The 24,335-nt window shown below is 39.3% G+C and overlaps 1 protein-coding gene across 3 annotated transcripts in view; it reads left to right on the top strand.

Annotated features, from left to right (window-relative positions):
- LOC124615538 (ATPase WRNIP1-like) overlaps positions 1-24,335 on the top strand; it is an 80,278-nt gene that overhangs the window by 34,817 nt on the left and 21,126 nt on the right. For all 3 annotated transcript variants that reach the window (XM_047143503.1, XM_047143507.1, XM_047143506.1), the window contains 2 exons: positions 4,065-4,248; positions 9,071-9,185. In XM_047143503.1, the coding sequence (XP_046999459.1) occupies positions 4,065-4,248; positions 9,071-9,185 (299 nt within the window). The remainder of the gene's footprint in view (positions 1-4,064; positions 4,249-9,070; positions 9,186-24,335) is intronic.

Raw genomic sequence — 24,335 nt, 5'->3', positions numbered from 1 at the left:
AATATTCCAGAGGTAAAATAGTCAGCCATTCGCATCTCCAAGCAGTTTCGGATCTTTCGGCGGGCACTACTCAATTAGATGTCATCAGCATGGTCAGATTGTGGAATGTTCAATCCCTTCATTTGGTTGGCAGATTAGAGAATTTAAAAAGGGAAATGGATAGGTTGAAATTAGATACAAGAGGTTTAATGAATTGCAGTAACAGGAAGAACAGGACTTAGGGTTAAATGTGTACCGTGTTATCAACATATATCAAATGGAGGTAATTCAGGAGTAGGCTGAATAGTGAATGAGAAAATAGGAATGCGGATAAGCTATTATGAACAGCATAGCTGATGTAGGCATGAAGCAAATACCCCCACCACACTAGTACAAGTTTATATGCCAACTAGATCTGCGGACGATGAAGAGGTTTAAAGAATATAAGATGAGATAAAGGAAATTATTCAGATAGTTAAAGGAGATAAAAATTTTATTGTGATGGGATACTGAAATTCAGTAGTAGGAAAAGGAGGAGAAGGAAAAATAGTAGGTGAACGTGGACCAGAATCATTGATAATGGTTAGTTTAAGGATTATAAAAGAAGATTACAGATATGGAAGAGACGTGGAACACTGGAAGGTTTGAGCTTGATTATATACTGATTAGACAGTAAGCATATTCATATGGACGTGGGTTGCAGAAGTTATGCATAGATGAAGAGACTTCCACAGTATACACTAGCATGAAGCCAGTCTTCGGATTGAAGACAATGACAGTAGAAGCACATATGTGCTCTTTTTGTTTTACATTTCAGTGTTTTAGTAAGTGGTGTTGTCTCCAGTGCTAAATTTTCTTCCTTATATTTGTTTTTTTGAGATTTCCTACTGGCAACTCAGGGGAGCTGTAGACGAGGGTTAAAACTCCATTACTACAGGTGTCGTAAGATCTTTCAGTCCATTACTAAAAAACCAGTACATATGTGCTAAGCTCAAAAAATTAAACACACTGAGAATAAAGCAAAAACAGTTTGAAATATTAAACTAGAAACAAACCACAATAGTGATACAAAAGAAATAGTTTTGCCAGAAAATTACTGTGGCAAAAATGATAACACATTAAAATCATTGCCCACCAAATTTAATGAATACATTCTCACTGTGGCAACAAACCTAGCACTTACTACTAAACTGCCCATTACAGGTGCAATAGATTTGCTGTGGGAAACACAGCATGAACCATCAATAGAGATTAATTTCAGAAATACAGGGTAATGCATATTTTATCTACCAGTTGCAGTTCACAACCCTTACCAAATGTGATCTGAATGTTGTGATGCATTCGTCTCTGAATTGGAATAATCAAGCAGTTGGTATGCCGTGAAGCAGTGGTTGCCTTAATCCAAACGGGTCTGTCACAGGTGAAATAAAATGATCATGTGGTATTGTTGGCTGCGAGGCTTCATCCGGGGAAGTTCGACTGCCAAGTGCAAGTCTTATTTCAGTGGACGCCGCATTGGGCGACATGCATGCCAGTGATGAGGATGAAATGATGGTGACGACAACAGACGCTCAGCAGACATTGCAACAGCACAGTAATAATCTTCATTTGGCGGTGTTCAAGAGGTACATTAGTCAGAGTTGGATGTAGCAGTGGAAGTTCACTGGTAGTGTTTTTAACTGGCTGTCGGGAAAAGTGTTCAAATATGTTAGAACTTGAAATGAGTGCACATATCACTTTATTGCAGTTGCAGACATTCAGTATGGTGATGTGCACAAATATTACAACTGGTGAGATGTTCTTTGAGCCTCTTACTGGAAGATTTGAAGTTTCATCTGTATAAAATGCAGGAGATTGATAGGTGTAAAACAGACTCACCAACTGCATTGACATTCGTGCAATGATTAACTGAGAAACACTATTGCTCCAACAAATACTGATGTTTGATGAAGCAAATTTTTTTATGGCTGGATAATGTGCAGCAACAGCAAATGCCGACCAGTACTGTAATATGTTACAGAATTTCTTCATTCTGAAATTTGGAGGAAGTTGAATATTTGTTTTCAGCAGGATGGTGCAAAGTTCAGTGGCTCACACAACACTCAAAAATGTGGGCTATACCCCAACAAACATTACCAGCTGTATGATATCCTGCTTTGGTGATGTGGCTTGGCTGTACCATTCCCAATTTTAACAGCTGTGGATTACTTCCTCTGGGGTTTATGTGAAAGAAAGTTCTTTGCCAGTTGCTGTACATATGCTAAGAAAATTATAAATGCAGTGCGTCACTAAGAAGTCACAACTGATGCTAGAGTAATTGTAAACAGAGGGAAAGAGTAGTTACAGTGTATTTGTTTGGATGGCCAGCCTCCGTAGCAGCTGTAAATTCAGTTTTTCATCAGGCACATTTTGATTGTTGGCAAAGTGTTGTCAGTGGTGATTGTTTTCACTTGTTTTAATGAAAACTGCTTTTTTTTTTTCTTGTCATTGTGGGCAGATGCTGCAGCTGGAAGAAGCTGGATAAGATTTCACTGCTTTCTCTTTTTTCTTTTTTTCATTGCCTATTTTTTTTCTGTAACTGCATTTAGTTTTCATGTGCTCTTATAAAGTAAATGATATATCGAGTTTATTTTTGCTGGAACATCTGCCAACAAGTAGAAAAACCAGTTGTCATTAAAACATGTGAAAAGGGACAATAAACACCAGTCACCACTGACAGTGCTTGACTAATAAAACAAAATGTGCATGGTGGATGCTTGACCAATAAAATGAAACATCTCTAGTGAAAACTTCCTTAACTTGCGGTACACTTGTAACAGAAAATGCTAAATATACTTGTCACTTAAATTATTTCAATTATGTGTGGTAAATGTAGATTTCATTATAGTTTAAGAAGTAAGTCTAACAACACCCTGGATAGTAGAGCCACTAAGTCATTGAATGGCACATGAACAAGACTGAGAACTCTGCTAGCTTTTGGAGAAATGCTTTTTCAGGGCTATAGCACACATTCGAGGAGTGATCAAAGAGTAAAGGGGATTGTTGTTTTTCTTAAAGTATCTTTATGTATTCATCGAAATCAACTTTGTCCCCTTCCAAGTAATCCCCTTCGTATATAATACTTGTGCTAGTGCTTTTTCCAATCTCAGAAGCCTTTCTGGAACTCGCTTTTCGCTATGGTGTTCAGCTTGTACCCCAGTTTTTATTTTATTTTATTTCTTCCCACGGTTCTCTACAGCCTTAGAAACAGAAAGTGGCCACCAGGGGATGTGTCCAATGAATATGGTGGCTGAGGCAATATAGTGGTTTTGTTTTTGCCTAAAAATCATGAACAAGCTTTGAGGTGTGAGTGCACGAGTTGTTTTGCCACAGTTCTGGTCATTTTCTTCAGATTGCTTCACGCAGTCGGCACATAACGTCCAGGTAGTATTCCTTATCGACCGTACAACCATAAGGCTGGAACTCAAGATGCACTATCCCATTGTAATAAAAAAAAATAATGAGGAGAAAAACCTTGGCATGTGATCATACTTGTTGAATCTTTTTTGGTCTTGGCACTTCACTATTGGAAGGAGCCTTGATTTCAACGTCATATCCATATCCTCATGGCTTTCCTCGTTGTCATCAGTAATTGATGTGCTAGGGTATCCCTAGCGTTCGTCGTTTTCAGCGTCTTCTTGATCCTCTTTCAATGTACCACTGTATGAGTGTATACCACTCACAAACTCATGTCTTACGCATAGTAGATTCACATAAGGATTAGATTCCATTTTTTAAGCAAAATTTAATACAGATTCTTTGATCCATCTTTTTTTGTAAGTAAAAATTTGCCGAGGACTTGAAATTAAAAAATTCCTGTTACTTTTTGATCACACCTCTTATATGCATCTGTGCTCGCATGGAGGATGTGTGGGTATAATCTGTGCCTCTACTGTTGGGTGACCGTGTTAACTTTGCTCTTTAAATTGTTTACTTTCCTCCAGGAGTTTCCTAATGTATTTCATTATAGTTTATACTTCCATTTTCAAAAGTTATGTGTTTTTCCACAAAATAATTTGATTAAAGCTGTTTCTCCTTTCATTTAGCGCTCTCATATACTGTATGACAAGAAAGGTGAAGAACATTACAACATAATTTCAGCACTGCATAAATCCATTAGAGCGTCTGACGATAATGCTGCCCTCTATTGGTTGGCTCGTATGATTCAAGGTGGTGAAGATCCTATATTTATTGCGAGACGACTTGTTAGAGCTGCTAGTGAAGACATTGGTAAGAACAATTTTTATGCGGGATTTGGCCTTGGCAATTGATAACTTTATTATTGTTACTGTAGCTCTTTGATGTTGAACTGGAAAGTGTTGCCGAAAGTTCTAATTAATTTGATGGAACACCATGCTCATTACCTTCAAGCAGTGAGATTGGTGGTTGGTAGAGAGCAGTAGATAGCAAGTAATTGTCATGACAAAACACTGTAGGTGTAAAGGAAAAACACAATGCTTTGAGCATTGGAAAGTGGCAAATAGTGTGCTCTGATGAAATACAGCATCCCGTTTAGGCCATCAGGTTGGTGCCAAATCTGAAGGCACAAACTAGTGTGTTTGTTTCTCCTCTTGTTGCATTATCCTGTATCCTCAACATGCATTGCAAGTGTCGTATCCAATACTTCCTGAATATATAAGAAGGATTTGGATCTGTGTGTTTTAAAATTATGTTGATGTCAGAGAACACTAAAAGAGAAGTAGCAAGTCCACTGCTTTGCGCTTTTGAATATGGCAGCCCGCTTCACAGCCTGTTTCATTCTTCATTCAGCAGAGTACTCTGTTTCCAGTTGCAGGTACTAAGGACAGTTGTTCAACACCTTTACATTCCATTGTTATTTCTAACATTGTAGGGTCGTGTACCAAGAGTTAAAATCATCCAACCTAACACCCAAGAGTCTCATAGTTTTTACTAGACTGTAATAACCTGAGAAAGACACAGGTTTGTTATTGCTTCTGAATAACATTTTACTTTTACTTCTTGCCACACTTGTCTGTTACAGTTCCACCTCTTATTCTCCAGAAACAGTCATTTTTCCATTGAAGTACTTTCTATTGTAATTCTGACTTACAATTTATTCACTCTTATTATTTAGGCAATAACTGGATTTTGTTTGAAAAAGAAGTTGTTGCACGATTGCAACATAAAATGATTAATATTTAGATGCAGTGCTGCTGCACATAGTTTGCTGGGACAAAGAGTGTGTGTGTGTGTGTGTGTGTGTGTGTGTGTGTGTGTGTGTGTGTGTTCCAGTACTGAACACACACACACACACACACACACACACACACACACACACACTTACATAATTTGTTGTGTAATGTTGAGTCACATTTTTATATTTGCTAAAGAGATCATTAAGAGGTAATATGACTAATGTTGATAGTGGTTCTTTTTTGTAACTTTTCCTTAAATTACAGGTTTAGTGACCATTTTTATAAAAGGCAGATAGCTCGAAAAAAAATTAATGGCTATATATCTTTATCACTTTGACATAAAATGCTATCCAGTTATTTTTGTTAATATATGGATACAGTTCCAGTTCAGGGTGGCTAGTCTACTGACTTATTAAATTTCCCTGATTTTTCCAAGACTTTTCCAGAGTTTTATTATATTTTTCCCAAATAGTCTTTTTAGAGGTGGAAAAACTGAATATTGAGCATGCATTAAATAGTCAGTATTTTTATTGCCGAAAAATTCCTGGTTTAAGTTAATGCATAATTGAAAATGTCTAACATACTTCGGCAAGGAACTTCCCGGCAGATTGAAAATGTGGGAGGCTCTGAGACTGAAACTCGGGACCTTTGGATCGTCCACTGATATTTGCATAACTTTCTTAAAAGGTCTTGGATTATTGTGTGTCCTAAAATAACAGATGTTAAATATCTCAGAGACACCTCATTTCTCTTAGCATTCCGTTCTTGCTTCTGAGTGGTTTTTTTTTTTTTATTTTTTTTACTGAATTTGCGGCTGTGTTAGCCCCTCTTCCAAGTACAATCCATCAGAGATCCCTCAAACAAAAAAACCTTGCCCAGTTCTTGCAAAAGAAGCATAGGTCACACACATCTGCAAGAAGAGTAGAAGAAGAGATCCACAAAACTACCCTCCAATATTCTTGACATTCTCCATCGCTAATGCTGGAATTCAATATGGTGTTGGCCCACCTTGATGACAGCTTGTACTCTCGCAGGTGTATTTTCAATCAGGTGCTAGAAAGTTTCCAGGGGAATGGCAGACCATTCTTCACGGAGTGCTGCACTGAGGAGAGGTATCAATGTCAGTCGGTGAGGCCTGGCACGAAGTCGGCGTTCCAAAACATCCCAAAGGTTTTCTGTAGGATTCAGGTCAGGACTCTGTGCAGGCCAGTCCATTACAGGGATATTTTCATGTAACAACTCCACCAAAGGCTTTGCATCATGAACAGGTGCCCAATCATGCAGTCGCCATCCCCGAATTGCTCTTCAATAATGGGAAGCAAGAAGGTGCTTAAAACATAAATGTAGGCCTGTGCTGTGATGGTGCCATGCAAAACAACAAGGGGTGCATCCCCTTCCATGAAAAACACAACCACGCCATAACACCGCCACCTCCGAATTTTACTGTTGGCACTACACACACTGGCAGATTACGTTCGCAAGGCATTCGCCATACCCACACCCTGCCATCAGATTGCCACGTTGTGTGCCTTAATTCGTCACTCCACACAATGTTTTTCCACTGTTCAATCATCCAATGTTTACGCTCCCGTCACCAAGCGATGCGTCGTTTGGCATTTACCAGTATGAAGTGTGGCTTATGAGGAGCCGCTCGACCTTGAAATCCAAGTTTTCTCACCTCCCACCTAACTGTCATAGTACTTGCAGTGGATTCTGTGGAGTTTGGAATTCCTGTGTGATTGTCTGGATAGATGTCTGCCTATTACACATTACAACCCTCTTCAACTGTTGGTGGCCTCTGTCAGTCAACAGACGAGGTTGACCTGTAAGCTTTTGTGCTGTACGTGCCCTTTCACATTTCCACTTCACTATCACATCTGAAACAGTGGACCTAGAGATTTTTGTTGTTGTTGTGGTCTTCAGTCCTGAGACTGGTTTGATGCAGCTCTCCATGCTACTCTATCCTGTGCAAGCTTCTTCATCTCCCAGTACCTACTGCAACCTACATCCTTCTGAATCTGCTTAGTGTATTGATCTCTTGGTCTCCCTCTACGATTTTTACCCTTAGGAGTGTGGAAATCTCACTTACAGACATGTAACACAAGTAACACCCAATCATCTGACCACGTTCAAAGTCCGTGAGTTCCGCAGAGCCTGCTCTCACACGATGTCTAATGACTATTGAGGTCACGGATATGGAGTACCTGCCAGTAGGTAGCAGCACAGTGCACCTAATTTGAAAAACGTGTATTTTTGGGGGTGCCAGATACTTTTGATCACATAGTGTACATTCAACATCAAATTGTCAAACAACTTTGTTTTAAAAAAAAAAAGTATTATATCCAGCAACTATGGACAGCAATAGTAGTTTCCTCAAAGTTGATGTACGTCCGTTTACGATGTCAGGACATGAGTACAATATCCAGTATAAAAAACCTTTATAAATTATATTTTATGTAAAATAGCAATAAATGTGGTCATTTGCTGATGAAGGCAATAAAGCGAAATAAGCTTATGAACAAAACAAAAAAAAACAAAAAAAAATCAAGCAGCATACTGTCCACTAATGTGCTGCTTAATGCCACTTTTTAATTCCCTTTATGTACTACATGTACGTTTTATGGTTATAGTTTCTCCATGTTTTTTTTTTGACATGCTTTTACTTGTGAGTATGGCATGCAAATATTACACTTTTCTCTTTTATTCATTGCTTCCAAAATAATAAATGTCCTAAACTTTTTTTCAGAACTATGATTGTACTTAGTTTTAGTTGTTCAGTGATTTAATTTTCTCTCCATCTATAATTTTGTTTAACAATATAAGGAAACAATAAATTGCTACTCACCATAAAGATGACACATTGAGCTGCAGACAGCCACAATGAAAAGACACTTACAGACTAGCTTTCAGCCAGACATGGACACATTTACTCACGCAAGCAAGCATGCCTCATGCACATGTGACCACCATCTCTGGCAGCTCGGACCTGAATGCAAATGGCACATAGACTGGAAGCAACAGTCTGGAGGGGTGGGGAAAGGGAAGGGGAAGGGAGAGCAGTGTCCGGCTGGAGAAAAGAGCTCTGTCTGATAGAGCATGCAGGGACCAGACAACCAACAACACATTCTCCACTTCTGAAATTATCCTAGCCTCAACCTAAGGTAACTGACTGCCCCCACACCCTCCACCCAAGTTTCCACTGCCTCTGTTCTAACACCACCTCCCTATTCTCTCTCTCTATGCTGCCCTCAGCTAGTGCACCTGCCCGGCTTCCCTTAGCCCGTTCCTCTCCTTTTGCGCTCCCAGTTTCCCTCACCCCACCCACCCCGACCTTCTTGCCCCACAGCCTCCCTATGCTGCCCCTGTTAGCACTCTAGTCTCTGCACACTGCACCGCACAGTGCTCTTCTCTTCCCCCACCCGTACCCTGCTATTCCTTTTCCTTCCATTATATGTAATATTTGCATTCTAGTCAGAGCTGCCGGAGATGGTGGTCATGTGTGTGAGAGGTGTGCTTGCTAATGTGAATGAATGTTTGTTTGCTTCCTTTTCTGTAAAAGGCTTTTGCTAATGTGCAAGTGTCTTTTTGTAGTGCCTGTCTGCAACTCATTTTGTCTTCTTTATGGTGAGAAGCAATCTCCTGTATGTTGTAGATATTTCAACATGGAGTTTACATTGTCCAATTTTGTAATTTTATAATTTTATTTAGTTGGAATGAATATGTCGTCACAGTTTACTGTTATACCTTTGCCGTGATAAATAAGTGAATTGCTTGAATCATCTTATCTTCCCACCCTCTTTCTACATTCCTTTCAAAAGTAATTTAATTGTGTATGAATGGAACTTGACAGTGAAGTGCTCTTCAGTTCAGACTGACAGCTCTTTTTATTGCCACAGGGTTAGCAGATCCCATGGCTCTAACAATGGCAGTTTCAGCAATGCATGGTTGTCAGCTATTAGGCATGCCAGAGTGTGATGTGTTATTAGCGCAGTGTGCAGTATACTTGGCAAGGTAAGTTTAAAATCTGAAAAATATGTACCTCTGTTTTAGAAGGCGATCACTAAAGCCCATATTTTATGTAATTAGATATTCTGACCTTTTATGTGTAGCTATAAGAAAAACTAAAATGTCGATGAACTGCATTGAGAGGACCCTTATTTTAAAGTTTTAAATTAAATATTTTACATGTATTGAGATACAGTAGCATATTTCATATTATACTACACAATATTACATAATTTAATATTATCGTAGAATTATTGTACGTTTTCGTAAGTCCCATATGTTTTCATTACATAGCAAGAAGTGGGGAAAAAAGTTTATTATTGTGTACTGTCGTCATGTTGGAATCTGAGACTGTATGTAAACCCTATTTAATTTATTGTAAACGTTTGAAGACAACAAATAGTTCAACTATTACTAGATTCATTAATGATTTGCTTGAGGTACTATGGCCAGATGATATAAAAGGAGAGAGGCTCCAGTTGATGTACACAAATGCAATTCCTTACATGCTGGAAGTGGGGAAATCGTGTAATGTACTTTATCCAAACTTAGTGCATGTTACATATACAGCTCATGAATTGCAACGGATGGCAGTGACAGTTAGTCATCAGTTCCCAGAAGTAAATACATTGATATCAGCAGTGAAGAAGGTTTTCTTGAAATATCCTTATTGTGTGCAACGCTACAAGCAGCACCTACTGAGGCGTTTTTCATGTTGTGAGTTGATTTTAAGTGATCAATATACTGTGTGATGCCAAGTCTTTACTTGTTTCCTATAATAACAGTTATCTTCTTTTACAAATTTCCAATTTGCCATCATGTTTTCTCTTGAAGTCGTGTTCCTGCTCTGCAGTACCAGCTTGTGTCTGACAATGTTGAAGACAGCTCTGCACTGTTAAAAAAAATAATAATAATAATAAAAAAAAACACAAAATCTCCAAAGAACAATTCTTCAGCCATGCAAAAACAAATACATCATGGATTCAAATTAAAAATATTCGGACACAGCCATGCACGCAATGTTTCAAACTTCGTATCAAACTCTGCTAAGGAGAACGTGAGTGTCAGCTGTTGTTAAGCCTGGAGTGAAATTTGGAAATGCAACCAGCAATGTACAAAAAGAATGTGCCAGTTCTGCTAAAAGTGACTGTGTTGTTCTCATAGTGGGATCAAACGATGTTTACTGCAACGAGGCCAGTGCATTTATAAGAAATCTGATCATTATCTTGCAGTTGCTATCGACTACAAATGTGATAGCAACGACTTTACCTCTGAGATTTGATCTGGCGGACTGGTCTTGTGTAAGTAGTGAAATTCGATGAACAAATCAAAAAAAAATTACAACATTTCTGCTCCAAGTTTAAAAATGTATGACTTCTTGATGTCAACAGCTACAAAAACTTTAGTTTCACAACACATGGTCAACATTTAAACCTATCTGGTAAAAAGAGACTTGCATCAGACATAAACAAAGCCGTTGACGTAATAACTCATGAAAACAGACGGGCTATCACCCTAAATTCCAACACATGGGGAAACTAGTGGAAAGGGCCAACTCCAACCGGATTTGGCCCAATATAAACAATCCAGAACAGGAGAAAATCCAAAGTGACAAACTAAAAGTACCATTAAGGCTCATGCACTTAAATATAGAATATCTTAAAAATAAGCTCAATGTTTTGCAGACTTTTGTTTATGATCATTCACCTCATGTAGTTGTGTTAACCAAGCATGGACTGAAATGTCAGGAAATTATTTAATTTAAGCTAGATGGTAATTTCCTAGGAAATAGCTACTGTAGACAGCATCATAAAGGTGGAGGTGTAGCAGTATTTGTTGGAGAGCAGCTCAAAGTAAATAAATTAAATCATCTAGATCTGTATAATAATGAAGGCTTGACTGAAGTGACAGGTGTTGAATTCCATATCAAAGATTGAGGAAAGGGTGAAACAGAAAATTATTCAGATTTGTCGTCCACCAAAATCAGAGGTAGGGAGTTTCATATATATTTTTAGTAGAATAGTGGGACACTGTGACCCAAATGAGGTGACAATACTTAGTGACTTGAATATAGGGGCAACATCTTGCAACAACCATAACAGCAGGCTAATAGTTACACTTAACTCCTATAATCTTATGAATGCAGTAAATTCAAATACAAGAGTAACTCAGTCTACTTCCAGTAGAATAGACTACATAATACTAAGTAAAGATGTAAAAGATAGTATTAGATGCTGGAATGTGGACTTACACTACTCAGACCACAAATATCAATTTGTAGCCTGTGAACACACAAGCATCAAAGAAAGGACTCAGGTCTTAGAACATAAAAGAATGCTTAAAGAGAAAAACATTAATGCTTTTAAAAGTAAACTAGCATCTGAGGAATGACAACTAGTTCTTCAGCAAGAAGGGTCTGAATACAAATGGGCCAAATTTTATGATATTATTTTGCAATATATTAATTTTTGTTGCCTAGTGAAAGACATTAAGAATGTAGTAACTCACAACCAAAATGTAAAAAACGCCAGACTGACTGTTCCAGCTTACATGATTAAACTCAGACAAAATATGGAGAATCTAAGTGTGCTACATAAGTCAACTAAATTGCAAATATTTAAGGACAAGTACAATCAAGCTAAAAAAAATTTCAGGAACAGTTCTCAAATTTACAAAAACAGATCCTAGATAAGGAAATAGCTCAGTCAACAAATATAGGGAAGACTTCATGGAATATAATAAATATATAACTCAAAGCCATCCCTAAGTTAGATGCTCAGATTGACAGAATCCAACATGAAGGAAACTATATTAATGATCCAGATAAAATCTGCAATATATTTAATGAATATTTTATATCTTCAGCTGCGAATCCCGTAAATAACACAGGTCTGACTCGGATGGTAAAGCCTTGCCCTAGGCTGGAAACTGCTTTTGAATTTAAGGAAGTGAGTGTGGAGGAAATAGCAAAAATAATAAATAACTTACAGAATAAGACTTCATCTGGCTGGGACGGACTGAGTAGTATTATAATTAAAAATGCTATAATTACTTGGAATAATTACCCATATGATCAACAGTAGTATCAGGGAGCACACATTTCCAAATATATTGAAGAAAAGTACAGTTAAACCTATGCATAAAAAAGGATAGAAAAAAGAGCTATCAAACTTCAGGCCTGTATCACTAATACCAATTTTTGGTAAGTTATTTGTAATCGTTTTGTTGGTACATCTTTTTTTGATTATTTCACAAAGAATAATTTACTAGCAGAAACACATGTCTTCAGAAAGCATCACAGTACCATTATGGCAATTACCGAATGTCTCCACAAGGTGTATGATGTCCTGGATGAGGGAATGCAGACAGCAGGAATATTTCTAGACCCTACTAAAGCATTGGACTCAGTGAACCATGAGCTACTACTAAGCTAACTTTAAACTTACAATATGAATGCCACATCCCTACAACTACTGATCACTTATCTAACCAATGTAAGCAGTGTACAAAGCTGAGTTATGAAATTAGTGATCAGATCAAACATTTACAATCCAGCTATGAAACAGTAAAACAAGGTGTACCTCAGGGCTCCATATTGGGCCCTTTCCTTTTCCTGGTCTTCATTAATGATTTAGACGAAACTCTGCACTTCCAATTAGTAAGTTATGCCGATAATACCTCACTTTTGTTCTTTTGCAAACAAACTAATGACTTGACATTGGCGGCAACTGATGGCTTAAGTCAAATAAAAATTTACTTCCATGATCAGGGTCTAAAAGTCAATATTAGCAATTCCTAACTATTACCATTTAAACTTGGTAATTCATACCAAGCCTGTATTGATAATATAAGTGGCATCAAAAAAGTAGACACTGACAAATGTAAATTTTTGGGGATATACCTAGACGAAAATCTTAGATGGGTAGACCTTTCCAATTTTGTATGAAATAAAATCAGCAGTTCACTGCACTTAATTAGCAAACTATCAAAATTAGTCTCTGAACAAACATGAATAACTGCATATTATGGGACAATATATGCATTTATTAATTATGGAATAGAGGTATGGGGATGTGTTGCTGATACACATGAACAGAATCCTAACACTGCAGAAAAAAGCAATCAGGACCATGCATTAACTAGGATACAGAGATTCATATAGGGAAACCTTTGTACAACATAAATATCTAACAGTATATTCCTTGTATCTGTACAAATTAATAACATCCCTTGTGGACCATAAAAATAATGAAACTAAGTGCTCTGATGTGCATACCCATAACACAAGACAAAAAGATTGCTTTTTCAGAAACAGAACTAAACTAAAGACAACAGATCATAAACCTTGGATTAATGGCCAGATATGGTTTAACAAATGCCAAGTGCTGTAAGATGCCACAGAGGTATTCAAAATGTTTCTTAACTCTCAAATGTTTGTACTCACTGAATGAATACTGATATTAAAATGTAGCTATTCTTAAAAGTAGGCCTAACTCTTCTATCTATATGATGTACTATTTGGAGGTGATTGTAATATATATTATTTTTGTAACAACATGCTGTAAATTCAAATATCTGTACTATGTAACAATTGTACGTTGCATTATGAAGTACTGTACCATATATTGCCAAGTGCATCACCCGTAAGTGGCTTCTTGTACATGTGAAGTGCAAATTCCTACTATTTGTACAAAAATTGTATAAAAGTGCTATGATGTTTGCTAAAGTCACCAGTTGGTGACTATATGCAAAAACGATAGTAAATAAAGTATTTGAATACTGACTTCTTTTCTGATTGCAGAGGGGCAATGGTTCTAAGAGAGTGTCTACATTTAAATAGCTACTATTAAAACCCACAAAACTGTTTCCGTAATTCTTCTATCTTCAAATAAGTTGTCAACTCACAACAGCTGGTAATTAACAAACCTTTTCACACATGATGCTTCAAAGCTTGACCAAAACTATAAGTTCAACTATAATCTTACCCTCCCATACACCACTATTCAAATTCTCTGTCTATAAAAGTTTCGAAAGCTTAGAGAGGCGTAAGATATGCAAGAGAACATTATTTTACTTACCTTCACTTTCTCTTTTCATTGTTGTTGTTGGCTCCAAGTCTTGTGTCTAGGGGTACATTCTTGCGGCTGAAATTTTGACTTAGTGGGTTCCTGGTAACTGAATAACTGATAAAGATTTGCCTATTGATATGAATATCTTTTATTGTATCCCATTCTTCTATATTACACTGATTTCACAACCTCCACTTTCAATAAACCTTCAAATACATTGTTGTTCATAAGATTAGCAAAATACATGCGTTTCCACCAGAGTTGTGCCCACTATTACCACTACTACTACTACTACTACTACTACTACTACTTCTCGCATTCTTTGATATTCACAATATTCTAAAGTGTTTGTAAAGCAAAAGAGTTTACAAACTTTCTTGACAACAGTAGAATCTTTACCACATTATATCATAATCTTATAAATGAATCCAGAAATAAAATAATTATTCGCATCAGATTGTGCAGTTAATAATATGAATTTTAAGTATGCCAAAAATTTCATAATTTCAAGTATTTCTAAAAGAATAATTTTAACTGTACGTACAGAGTACTAACGAATTGATTTCTTTTTACCTATTTTAGCCTGAAATCAAATACGTTGTATACAAAATCATATGAATTCTTTGAGGGAAACAGCCTCTCGTTCACCTATACAAGAATCGATAGTGTAAATGGTATCGGTTTTTTTTTTTTTTTTTTTAAAAGTAATGTTAGAGGAGGGTGTCGCATTACAATATCCTACTATGTCCCCCTCACGAAAGTTGGAAACAGGGTGCTTACAATATTTTGTGACAGACTGTAAGGTTTGCCAAATGGTGTACAGAATGATGCCCATGATAGCAGATACAAAACAAATAATAAAAGGTCAAAACTACAACATTACACCACTAAACTATAGGAATAATTACAGAGACAAGGTGAATTACTAGAATTCAAGTTTTAAATTAACATCCATACAATCAAACCTTCAAAATCTTCAAAAGAGAAGACAGAAATTTCAGAGCCTAAGTGTATGACGAGTGAGCCAACTCGAAAAACTCACAACTGGTACAGACTAGAAGAATATACTCAACCATGAGTAGGAATCAATCAGCCACACAAACCGGAGCATTCAAGGATATAGTGACTCATGAAAGAACAAAATAATGGAAAAATATTAGGGCCTAAGTTTACGATGTGGGGTGCGACCCATGAATCCAAACCACACCGGGTACAAACCAGCAAAAAATGTTTCGATGCAACAAAGTGAATAGAGTTCATAATCATATCAATAAGTTCAATAACATGCAAAGAGTAAGTGTAAGAAGCATCTAGCCTCAATCAGTGGTTGACGCTCTCCTTGAGCGCGCGCACACACACACACACACACAAAAACACACACACACACACAAACACACACACACACACACACACACACACACACACACACAGTCACGATGACCAGGAGTATCCAAAACAGAGCTAAGCATGAGTCTGTCTACAACTCAAGATCCAATCAGACACAGTATTGCAATACTCAAGATAGATTCAAGTAAACATAGTCATAGATAGCTTTGAATGATGGCACAGCTTGAGAACCAAAATCTGAGTATGAAAACAGACATGTATACATCTAGTTATATTGTCCATACTAGTAAATGTCTTCCACACTATTTGCTAATTGTCTATACACTTCAACCTACGTACATAATGATCTGGAAGATTCACTTACAAATGATAAAAAAAGATGCATACTGATTTAAAGTTACATAATGTATTGTACTTTTTTTAAAAAAAAAAAACCATGCATTTTTGCTGAATAACACTGTCTTTAGCAGTCTTGGCTAACAATTCACAAATATCAGCCACAACACAGATCCAATCGAAAGATGCTCGAGTATGTTACACAGCACCCACGATCTTTTGCAAGTCGACTGGTCCAGCAGGGTACAGCCATACAGCAGAGTGGGGAGTGGATCTGCCCACATCTCTCGGCATCCTCCTCAGAGTTCTCATCACACGCTCCAACAGATGGGTAACTTGCTGTCTAGCTATCACATCAAATCCTGAAATATTGTTTTGTGTTCTGAATATGCTGTTCAACATCTTTTCACATCACGCAAGATATGTTCTCCTTAGTAGCTTTTCAAAATCAATTATCTGGGATTTATGTCGTATGAAACATTAATAAACAGAGTTATATGCAATTTTAAAAAATGGACTATCAAGTTTTTACGCACAGATATACTAAGATAAGATACTGTTTCAAATTTTTGCAGTACAAATTATGAGTATTGTCTCATTTCAAAATTGCAGAAAGATCTTCTCATGTAGTCCCATGGCATATCTGTACTAAATTCTAAAGCACGAATCCATTACAGAACACAACTATATAGTGTGTCATAGATTTTAACTCGGTCAATAGATAAGACACAACTTCAAAAATCGCAACATCTTGCATATTAAATTCATGACAATAAAAAAAGAGCAAACAAACAAAAATTAGATATTTATGGATCATGTCTATATGCTTTCAGTTCGGTGATAATTGTGTAATCCAAACAACTTCTTAGATTTAGGATACACAAGCCTGTATGCATTAGGATATTTATTTTCATGAATCTCTAATGGTCCAATTAAAATATCGAAAAATTTCTTTATCTCAGATGTCAACACTTTAGATTTCTCTTTGGCTTCACCAACACAAGATGTACTGTGTCAAACTTAGAAAGTCTACCTTTACCATCATGTGTCTGCTTTCTCCTATCCCCGTTTTTTCATCATCTCCCTAACACAGTCTTCTCTCTGTTGTAGTGACAGAATTTTACATGATGGAAACTAAGCATTTTCAGAAATAATGTTAGCTGGTCTGCGATTAAACTTGATTTCAAATGGTGAAAAACCTATCGAAGAATGTTGTAAGCTGTTCATAATATCCTCAAAATCATTGACGCAATCTATTCAATTGGTATGATTCTTACTACAATATGTTCCAGTCAGTCTTCCAATCTCTTTCATATATCTTTCTGCAGGATGGCTCGAAGGATGGTACACCATTGTTAGAATATGCCTTATTTTTGTATGATCAATAACATCTTCCTGAGCTTTTGATGAAAACTGAGAACTGTTATCAGGTAAAATTGTATTAGGAATACCTACCTGATGAAAATGTGTGTTTTAAAACTTGGAGATGATTTGCTTACTGCTAGATTTCTTGAGAGGAAACAGCTTTATGAACTTTGAAAATACATCAACCACCACAAAAACATAACAAAATCCATTCCTAGACTTAGGCAAAGGTCCCTAAACATCCACAGACATGTGGTCAAGGTTACCACTAGGCAGTATGTTTTGAATTTGGCCTTTACTTGTTTTGTTACTTATCTTCACTCTTTGACATCTGTCACAGCTGGCAATCTTCTTCTTGTCCCTCCTTCCTATGTTATAAAAATGATGTTCTCCTGAATCTTTTGTGTGCATTTGGTTGATCCACAATGACCAAAACTTCCATGTGTGTAAGTAATTAAAGTATCAGTACATTGTTCTAGCCAACATAGTTTCCAATCTTCTGAGTCAGTCTTATGTCACGTGAATAAAATACTTGGGTTATAATAAAGGGAAACATTCCACGTAGGAAAAATATATCTAAAAACAAAGATGATGTGACTTACCAAATGAAAGTGCTGGCAGGTCGACAGACACACAAACAATCACACAAAATTCAAGCTTTCGCAACAAACTGTTGCCTCATCAGGAAAGAGGGAAGGAGAGGGAAAGACGAAAGGATGTGGGTTTTAAGGGAGAGGGTAAGGAGTCATTCCAATCCCGGGAGCGGAAAGACTTACCTTAGGGGGGAAAAAAGGACGGGTATACACTCGCGCGCACACACACACATATCCATCCACACATATACAGACACAAGCAGACGTATTTAAAGACAAAGAGTTTGTCTTTGTCTTTAAATACGTCTGCTTGTGTGTGTGTGTGTGTGTGTGTGTGTGTGTGTGCGCGCGAGTGTATACCCGTCCTTTTTTCCCTCCTAAGGTAAGTCTTTCCACTCCCGGGATTGGAATGACTCCTTACCCTCTCCCTTAAAACCCACATCCTTTTGTCTTTCCCTCTCCTTCCCTCTTTCCTGATGAGGCAACAGTTTGTTGCGAAAGCTTGAATTTTGTGTGTGTGTTTGTGTTTGTTTGTGTGTCTGTCGACCTGCCAGCACTTTCATTTGGTAAGTCACATCATCTTTGTTTTTTGAATAAAATACTTTTGTTTACCTTATTATACTGTTCTGTCTTTTCTCCTCCTTTCTTACCCAGTGTGCTCTTACATACTACATTCACGGCAAACAAAACACAATTACATAGTCTTATAAATCTACAAACATAGTGAATATTTTCTTCTAGATTAGGTACCAATATGCATCCATGTTCATATATCTTGCCCTCTATACTAAACATTAAAAGTACCTGAGATTTTACCAATTTGCTTTTGTTAAGTCTACATCTACATGGTTACTCTGCAATTCACACTTAAGTTTTTGTACTTTCAACGTTGCAGCACAGTCAGCAATCGTGATAATCTAATATATAAGAAATTATCAGCCTCGATTGCGGTAATGAAAACAACCTTTACCTAGGTTTCAGCCCAAATAATTGAGCCTTCTTTAGCAGATGTACCTGAATCTATAATTTGTCTAAGAGGGCATGGGCTGGAAATACAACTAAAACAGCCTGAATAGGCGTAGTCACATTTTAGAAATGTGGTACATAAGTACTAAGTCAACACCAAGACTTGACTTAAGCTCTGGTGTGCGCCTCGTCTCAAGGACGCCATGCGGAGAGCCTCGGGAGCTCACGTGAAACTAAGTAGGACTAGATTACACACTGCAAATCAACATGACGGGGAACATTGCGCATGTCTGAGACCATGACTGTCAAAAGATAAAAGACCAACACAGTTATATCTCAAAACAAATAACTTATAGAAAGGTTGAAAATCTTAAACATAAAGCCTCTGCACCAGGTTATGACTAAAATGTAACAAACTATGCGTGGATTTATATAAGGTCGAACATGCTACCCCGACTTACACTATTAGAGAATATGTCAGCCCTTCTCACAACGAACGCACCTTTCCTTTTTAGAGCATCAGTCAATGTCATTTTGTCAAATGGTCTGTCAAGGTGTGCAAATTTCTTAAGCTGATTCTTACGAAACTCTTTCAGTGTTCCGTCCCTATTCCTATAATTAGGACCATTCAAAAATACGCTTTTAATTCTCCCCTGTTCAGCTTCTGAGCAACAATATTTAAAAAACTTTTTCCAGAACTTTGGTATGTTTCCCACTGACTTAAATTTAGATTTATCCGCAACAGAGCTTTGCAATACCATTATTTGAATACAGATTGTTGTGAATGCAATTTTCCTAAACTATTGAAATTATTTTATCTAAAACATTTACATAAGTTAGCATACTGTTTTCAACATTTAAAATTTTTTAATTTAAATTACTAAATTTCTGTTCCATTGTTTCCTTTACGGCCTCCTGTTGAACTCTGATGTCATTAACATTCTTCTCCTGTTGTGAAGATTGTGCATCTAACTCGTTTTCCAAAACAATAAATTTATTTTCTAAGACATCAAGGTTTCCATCCACACTTTTTAATCCATCTGACAACACATTTTTTAGCTCCAAAACTTGATTACCAAGTTGGTCTATTTGGTATTGTACCCTGTCCATTTTATCATTGTTTTCAGTCCGTATTTCCGTTAACTGATCTTTGACCGCATTAAATTTGCTATTGTTATCTGTTTTTATTTCTGTTAACTGATCATTAACTGCACTCAGTTTTGCCAAAATCAACTGCATAATATTGGTTTTCACTGTTTCTTTGCAGTCTATACTTTTACTTGGTTCAAACCTGTCTAGACTGGGTCCTACAGCTTTGACGTCTATATCACTACCCTCATCTTTATTCTTTTTTCTAGCAACCAGACGTGTCCACTTAATTCATCCGGTCTGTCATTGTTGATATTATCTCATCACTGTTGATCCAACTTCGTTGTGCTACATAAAAATTGCAAATACAAATAAATGTCCTTTCTTCCTCTGCAACAGATAAAACTTCATTATCCGTCAACAGATCACAGCTGCCCCCCAGGGGGTCCACAACTCTTTTGTGGATAGGTGCGTAGCGAGCACGGGACCCCAAGCTAATGTGATCTTCCTTCCTTTCCGGGCTGCATACCATTCCTTTCCGCATCCTTCCCCATCCCCCATCTTCGCCCCCCCCCCCCCCCCCCCCCCTCTCTCTCTCTCACCTCTGGCTCTTTCCTTCCCTTTCTCCCCCTCTGGGAGTATGATTTGTGCCTACGTCCGGAGACGGACGCTCGAAACAGTAACAAATTCTTTGCTTTCTCCGCTTGCAAGTCTTCGTCCTTCTTCTGTCCTTCTCTTTTCCTTACCTCTTCTCTTTGCCCTTTGCTCTGCTGCGGTGTTTGAGACCCCTCTTCTTTCCTTTCCCTTTCTCTTTTTTCCTCCCTGTGCGTGTCTGAAGGCCGACCCACGCATTTCTATGCGTAGCCGGTGACAGGGTAACGTGTAATTCCCCACCCCGGGTAGACAGGTAGGACACGTACGTACCCCCTGGTAACGGCCAGGCCCAGGGAGGGGCGATTACCCGAGCTGATACCTTCCGAAAGTGCCGATTGGTCCCTCCGTCCGTTTGTCGGGAGGTGTGACCTGAGATGTGAACAATCAGCTAAGGCGGGAGTGCCCTCAGAGAGGGCCCCTACAAGAGAGGAGCGCACCATCGGAGACGCCGGTAATCATGGGGGATTCTTCCGCAATGGTTTCCTCACCTTCCACTATGTCCGCTCAAAAGCGTAAGTTCACTGAGTCTCAGCCACAGACAGTTCTTCCATCATTGCCACAGTTCCTTGTTGTTTCTCGGTCTGACGAAGGTCATGACTTCTCCATGGTCAACCCTTTCATTATTCAGAAAGGTGTCGACGCAATTGCAGGTCCTGTAAAGTCTTGTTCCAGATTACGGAATGGCATCTTGTTGTTAGAAACAGTCAGTGCCCCCCAGGCACAAAAATTGCTGCGTACTTCACTGCTCCACACCTTCCCTGTCCAGGTTGAAGCGCACCACACTTTAAATTCCTCGCATGGAGTCGTTTATACACACTCCCTCGATGGATTGTCTGACGAAGAAATTCAGCACTACCTGTCTGACCTGGGCATAACGGCTGTACATAGAGTTATGAAAAGGGTTGACACGAACACCATTCCAACCCGCACTGTCTTCTTGACATTTGACAAAGTTCAACTCCCATCGAAAATCAAAGCAAGCTATGAGATAATTTCCGTTCGCCCTTATGTCCCAAACCCTACGCATTGCTATCGGTGTCAGCGGTTCAATCACACCAGCCAGTCCTGTTCCAATCCGGCCAAATGTGTTATGAGTGGCAAGGATGCCCATGAGGGTGCTTGTCCACCTCCATCCCCTCGCTGCATCAACTGTATGGGTGACCACGCTGCTTCCTCTCGAGATTGCCCCATTTGTAAAGACGAGAAGCTGATCCAGGAAATCAGAGTGAAGGAAAAGGTGTCGACCTTTGCTGCTCGAAAATTATTCGCCACTCGACAGCCCGCCGTGCCTCAGACAGGAAAATACAGCACTGTCCCTTGCTTCTCCTCGGCCAACAAAGGAGGCGGCCACGCAGACTTGCGACCTCACCTTTAGTGCCACGGTCGTCAGATCGGCCAGCGCAAAGATCGCCCGTTCAACCTCACCACTTTCGCCTGCCCACTCTATGGCTCAGCCTTCATCGGGTTCTGCTAAATCTCGAGCCCAAAAGTCCGACACTAAGACTTCAAAAAAAGAGCATACTCGTGAAGATTTTTTACGTACCCCAACTTCACAACCATCGGTTCCTCCTTCATCTAAGCATCATATTTCCAAGAAGGCTAATAAGAAGCCCAGTTCATCTCCTTCTCCACCAAGGCGTGTCCCATCTACAGCACCACCTGGCAGATATCGCCCTCGGCCGTCTTCTGTGTCGCTGAGGCGCACTGCTGGCGGCCGATCAACCGGCCGATCGCTGGTGGCAGGAGCCGCTCCTGAACAACCTATGGATCAGGATCTTCTGCCTTCGGCTGAATGCCATTCCATGCTGTCGGTCGCAAGCTCTGAGCAGTCGTTGAGTTGACGGAAACCTTGGTCACATTCCTCCATTTTCTGTTTACCCTATGTCCATTATCCACTGGAATATCCGCGGCATTCGAGCCAATCGGGATGAATTGTCGATCCTCTTACGATCCTACTCGCCGGTCATCTTCTGTCTTCAGGAAACAAAGCTGCATCCCCATGATCGCTTTGTTCTCCCTCATTTTCAGTCCATCCGATTTGATCTCCCCTCTGTTGAAGGCACTCCAGCCCATGGTGGACTCATGATTCTTCTCCATGATACTCTCCATTATCACCCAATCCCCTTAACCACCACCTTCCAAGCTGTCGCTGTCCGTCTTTCCCTTTCTGGATATACCTTTTCTCTTTGTACTGTATACATTCCATCGTCCACACCAATGGCACAGGCTGATCTCCTTCATCTTCTTGGTCAGCTTCCACCCCCCTATTTGCTGGTTGGGAACTTCAATGCCCACCACCCACTTTGGGGATCTCCACATCCTTGTCCATGTGGCTCACTATTGCTAGACGTCTTCCACCAAGCGGATCTAGTTTGCCTCAACACTGGGGTCCCTACATTTTTGTCTGCCTCCACGACAAATTTCTCTCATTTGGACCTTTCGGTCGGTACTGTTCCGCTAGCTCGGCGCTTCGAATGGTTCGCCCTTGATGATACACACTCGAGTGACCACTTTCCATGTGTCCTTAGACTGCAGCCTCAACTGCCATATATGCGCCCGCGATGCTGGAAGTTTGCCCAAGCCGATTGGACACTTATTTCGTCTCTAGCGACATTCGATGACCGTCACTTTCCTAGTGTCGACGATGAGGTCACACATCTTACCGACATTATTCTTACAGCTGCGGAACGTTCAATACCACGCACCTCCGAATTGCCCCGGCGCCCCCCCAGTTCCTTGGTGGAATGAGGCATGCCGTGACGCAATACGTGAGCGGCGACGTGCTCTTCGCGTTTTCCGCCACCATCCTACTTTGGCCAACTGTATCCGCTATAAGCAGTTCCGTGTGCGATGCCGTCTCGTCATCCGCGATAGCAAGAAGGCGAGCTGGAAATTCTTTACTAGCTCATTTAACAACTTCACTCCCTCCTCGGATGTTTGGAGTCGACTTCGACGGTTATCTGGCGCGCCTAGTTTCTCCCCGGTCTCTGGGCTCACTGTTGCGCGTGATACGTTAGTGGGCCCCGTCACAATTTCCAACTCCTTGGGTAAACACTTTGCTGAGATTTCGAGCTCTTCAAATTACCCGCCAGCGTTTCTCCCGAAGAAACGTGCAGCGGAAGTGCAACCTCTTGCTTTCTTCTCTCAAAATTGCGAAAGCTATAATACTGTTTTCTCCATGCGGGAACTCCAACATGCCCTCTCTTCTTCTCACTCCTCCGCCCCAGGACCGGATGGTATCCACATCCAAATGTTGCTGCGTTTATCGACCCATAGTCTGCGTTACCTCCTTCACATTTATAATCGAATTTGGACCGACAGTACTTTTCCCAGGCGATGGCGGGAAGCTATCGTCGTTCCTGTTCCGAAACCTGGAAAGGACAAACATCTCCCCTCTAGCTATCGCCTCATTTCTCTCACGAGTAGTGTATGTAAGGTTTTGGAGCGTATGGTGAATTGCCGTTTAGCTTGGTGGCTGGAGTCCCGCAGTCTTTTTAACACCTGCCCAATGCAGTTTCCGAAAGCATCGTTCTGCAGTTGACCATCTTGTTTCTCTCTCCACTTATATCATGAACAATTTTCTCCGGAAACGCCAAACAGTAGCAATATTTTTTGATCTGAAGAGAGCATACGATACCTGTTGGAGGACAGGCATCCTCCGCACACTGTTCTCTTGCGGCTTTCGAGGTCGGCTGCCACTATTTCTCCGCGAATTTATGGCAGAGTGCACATTTAAA

The sequence above is a fragment of the Schistocerca americana genome, chromosome 5 (genome assembly GCF_021461395.2).
Source record: "Schistocerca americana isolate TAMUIC-IGC-003095 chromosome 5, iqSchAmer2.1, whole genome shotgun sequence".
NCBI classification, from domain to species: domain Eukaryota; kingdom Metazoa; phylum Arthropoda; class Insecta; order Orthoptera; family Acrididae; genus Schistocerca; species Schistocerca americana.
Note: the sequence above shows the minus strand (reverse complement) of the source record. Positions and strands in the feature narration are given on the sequence as shown.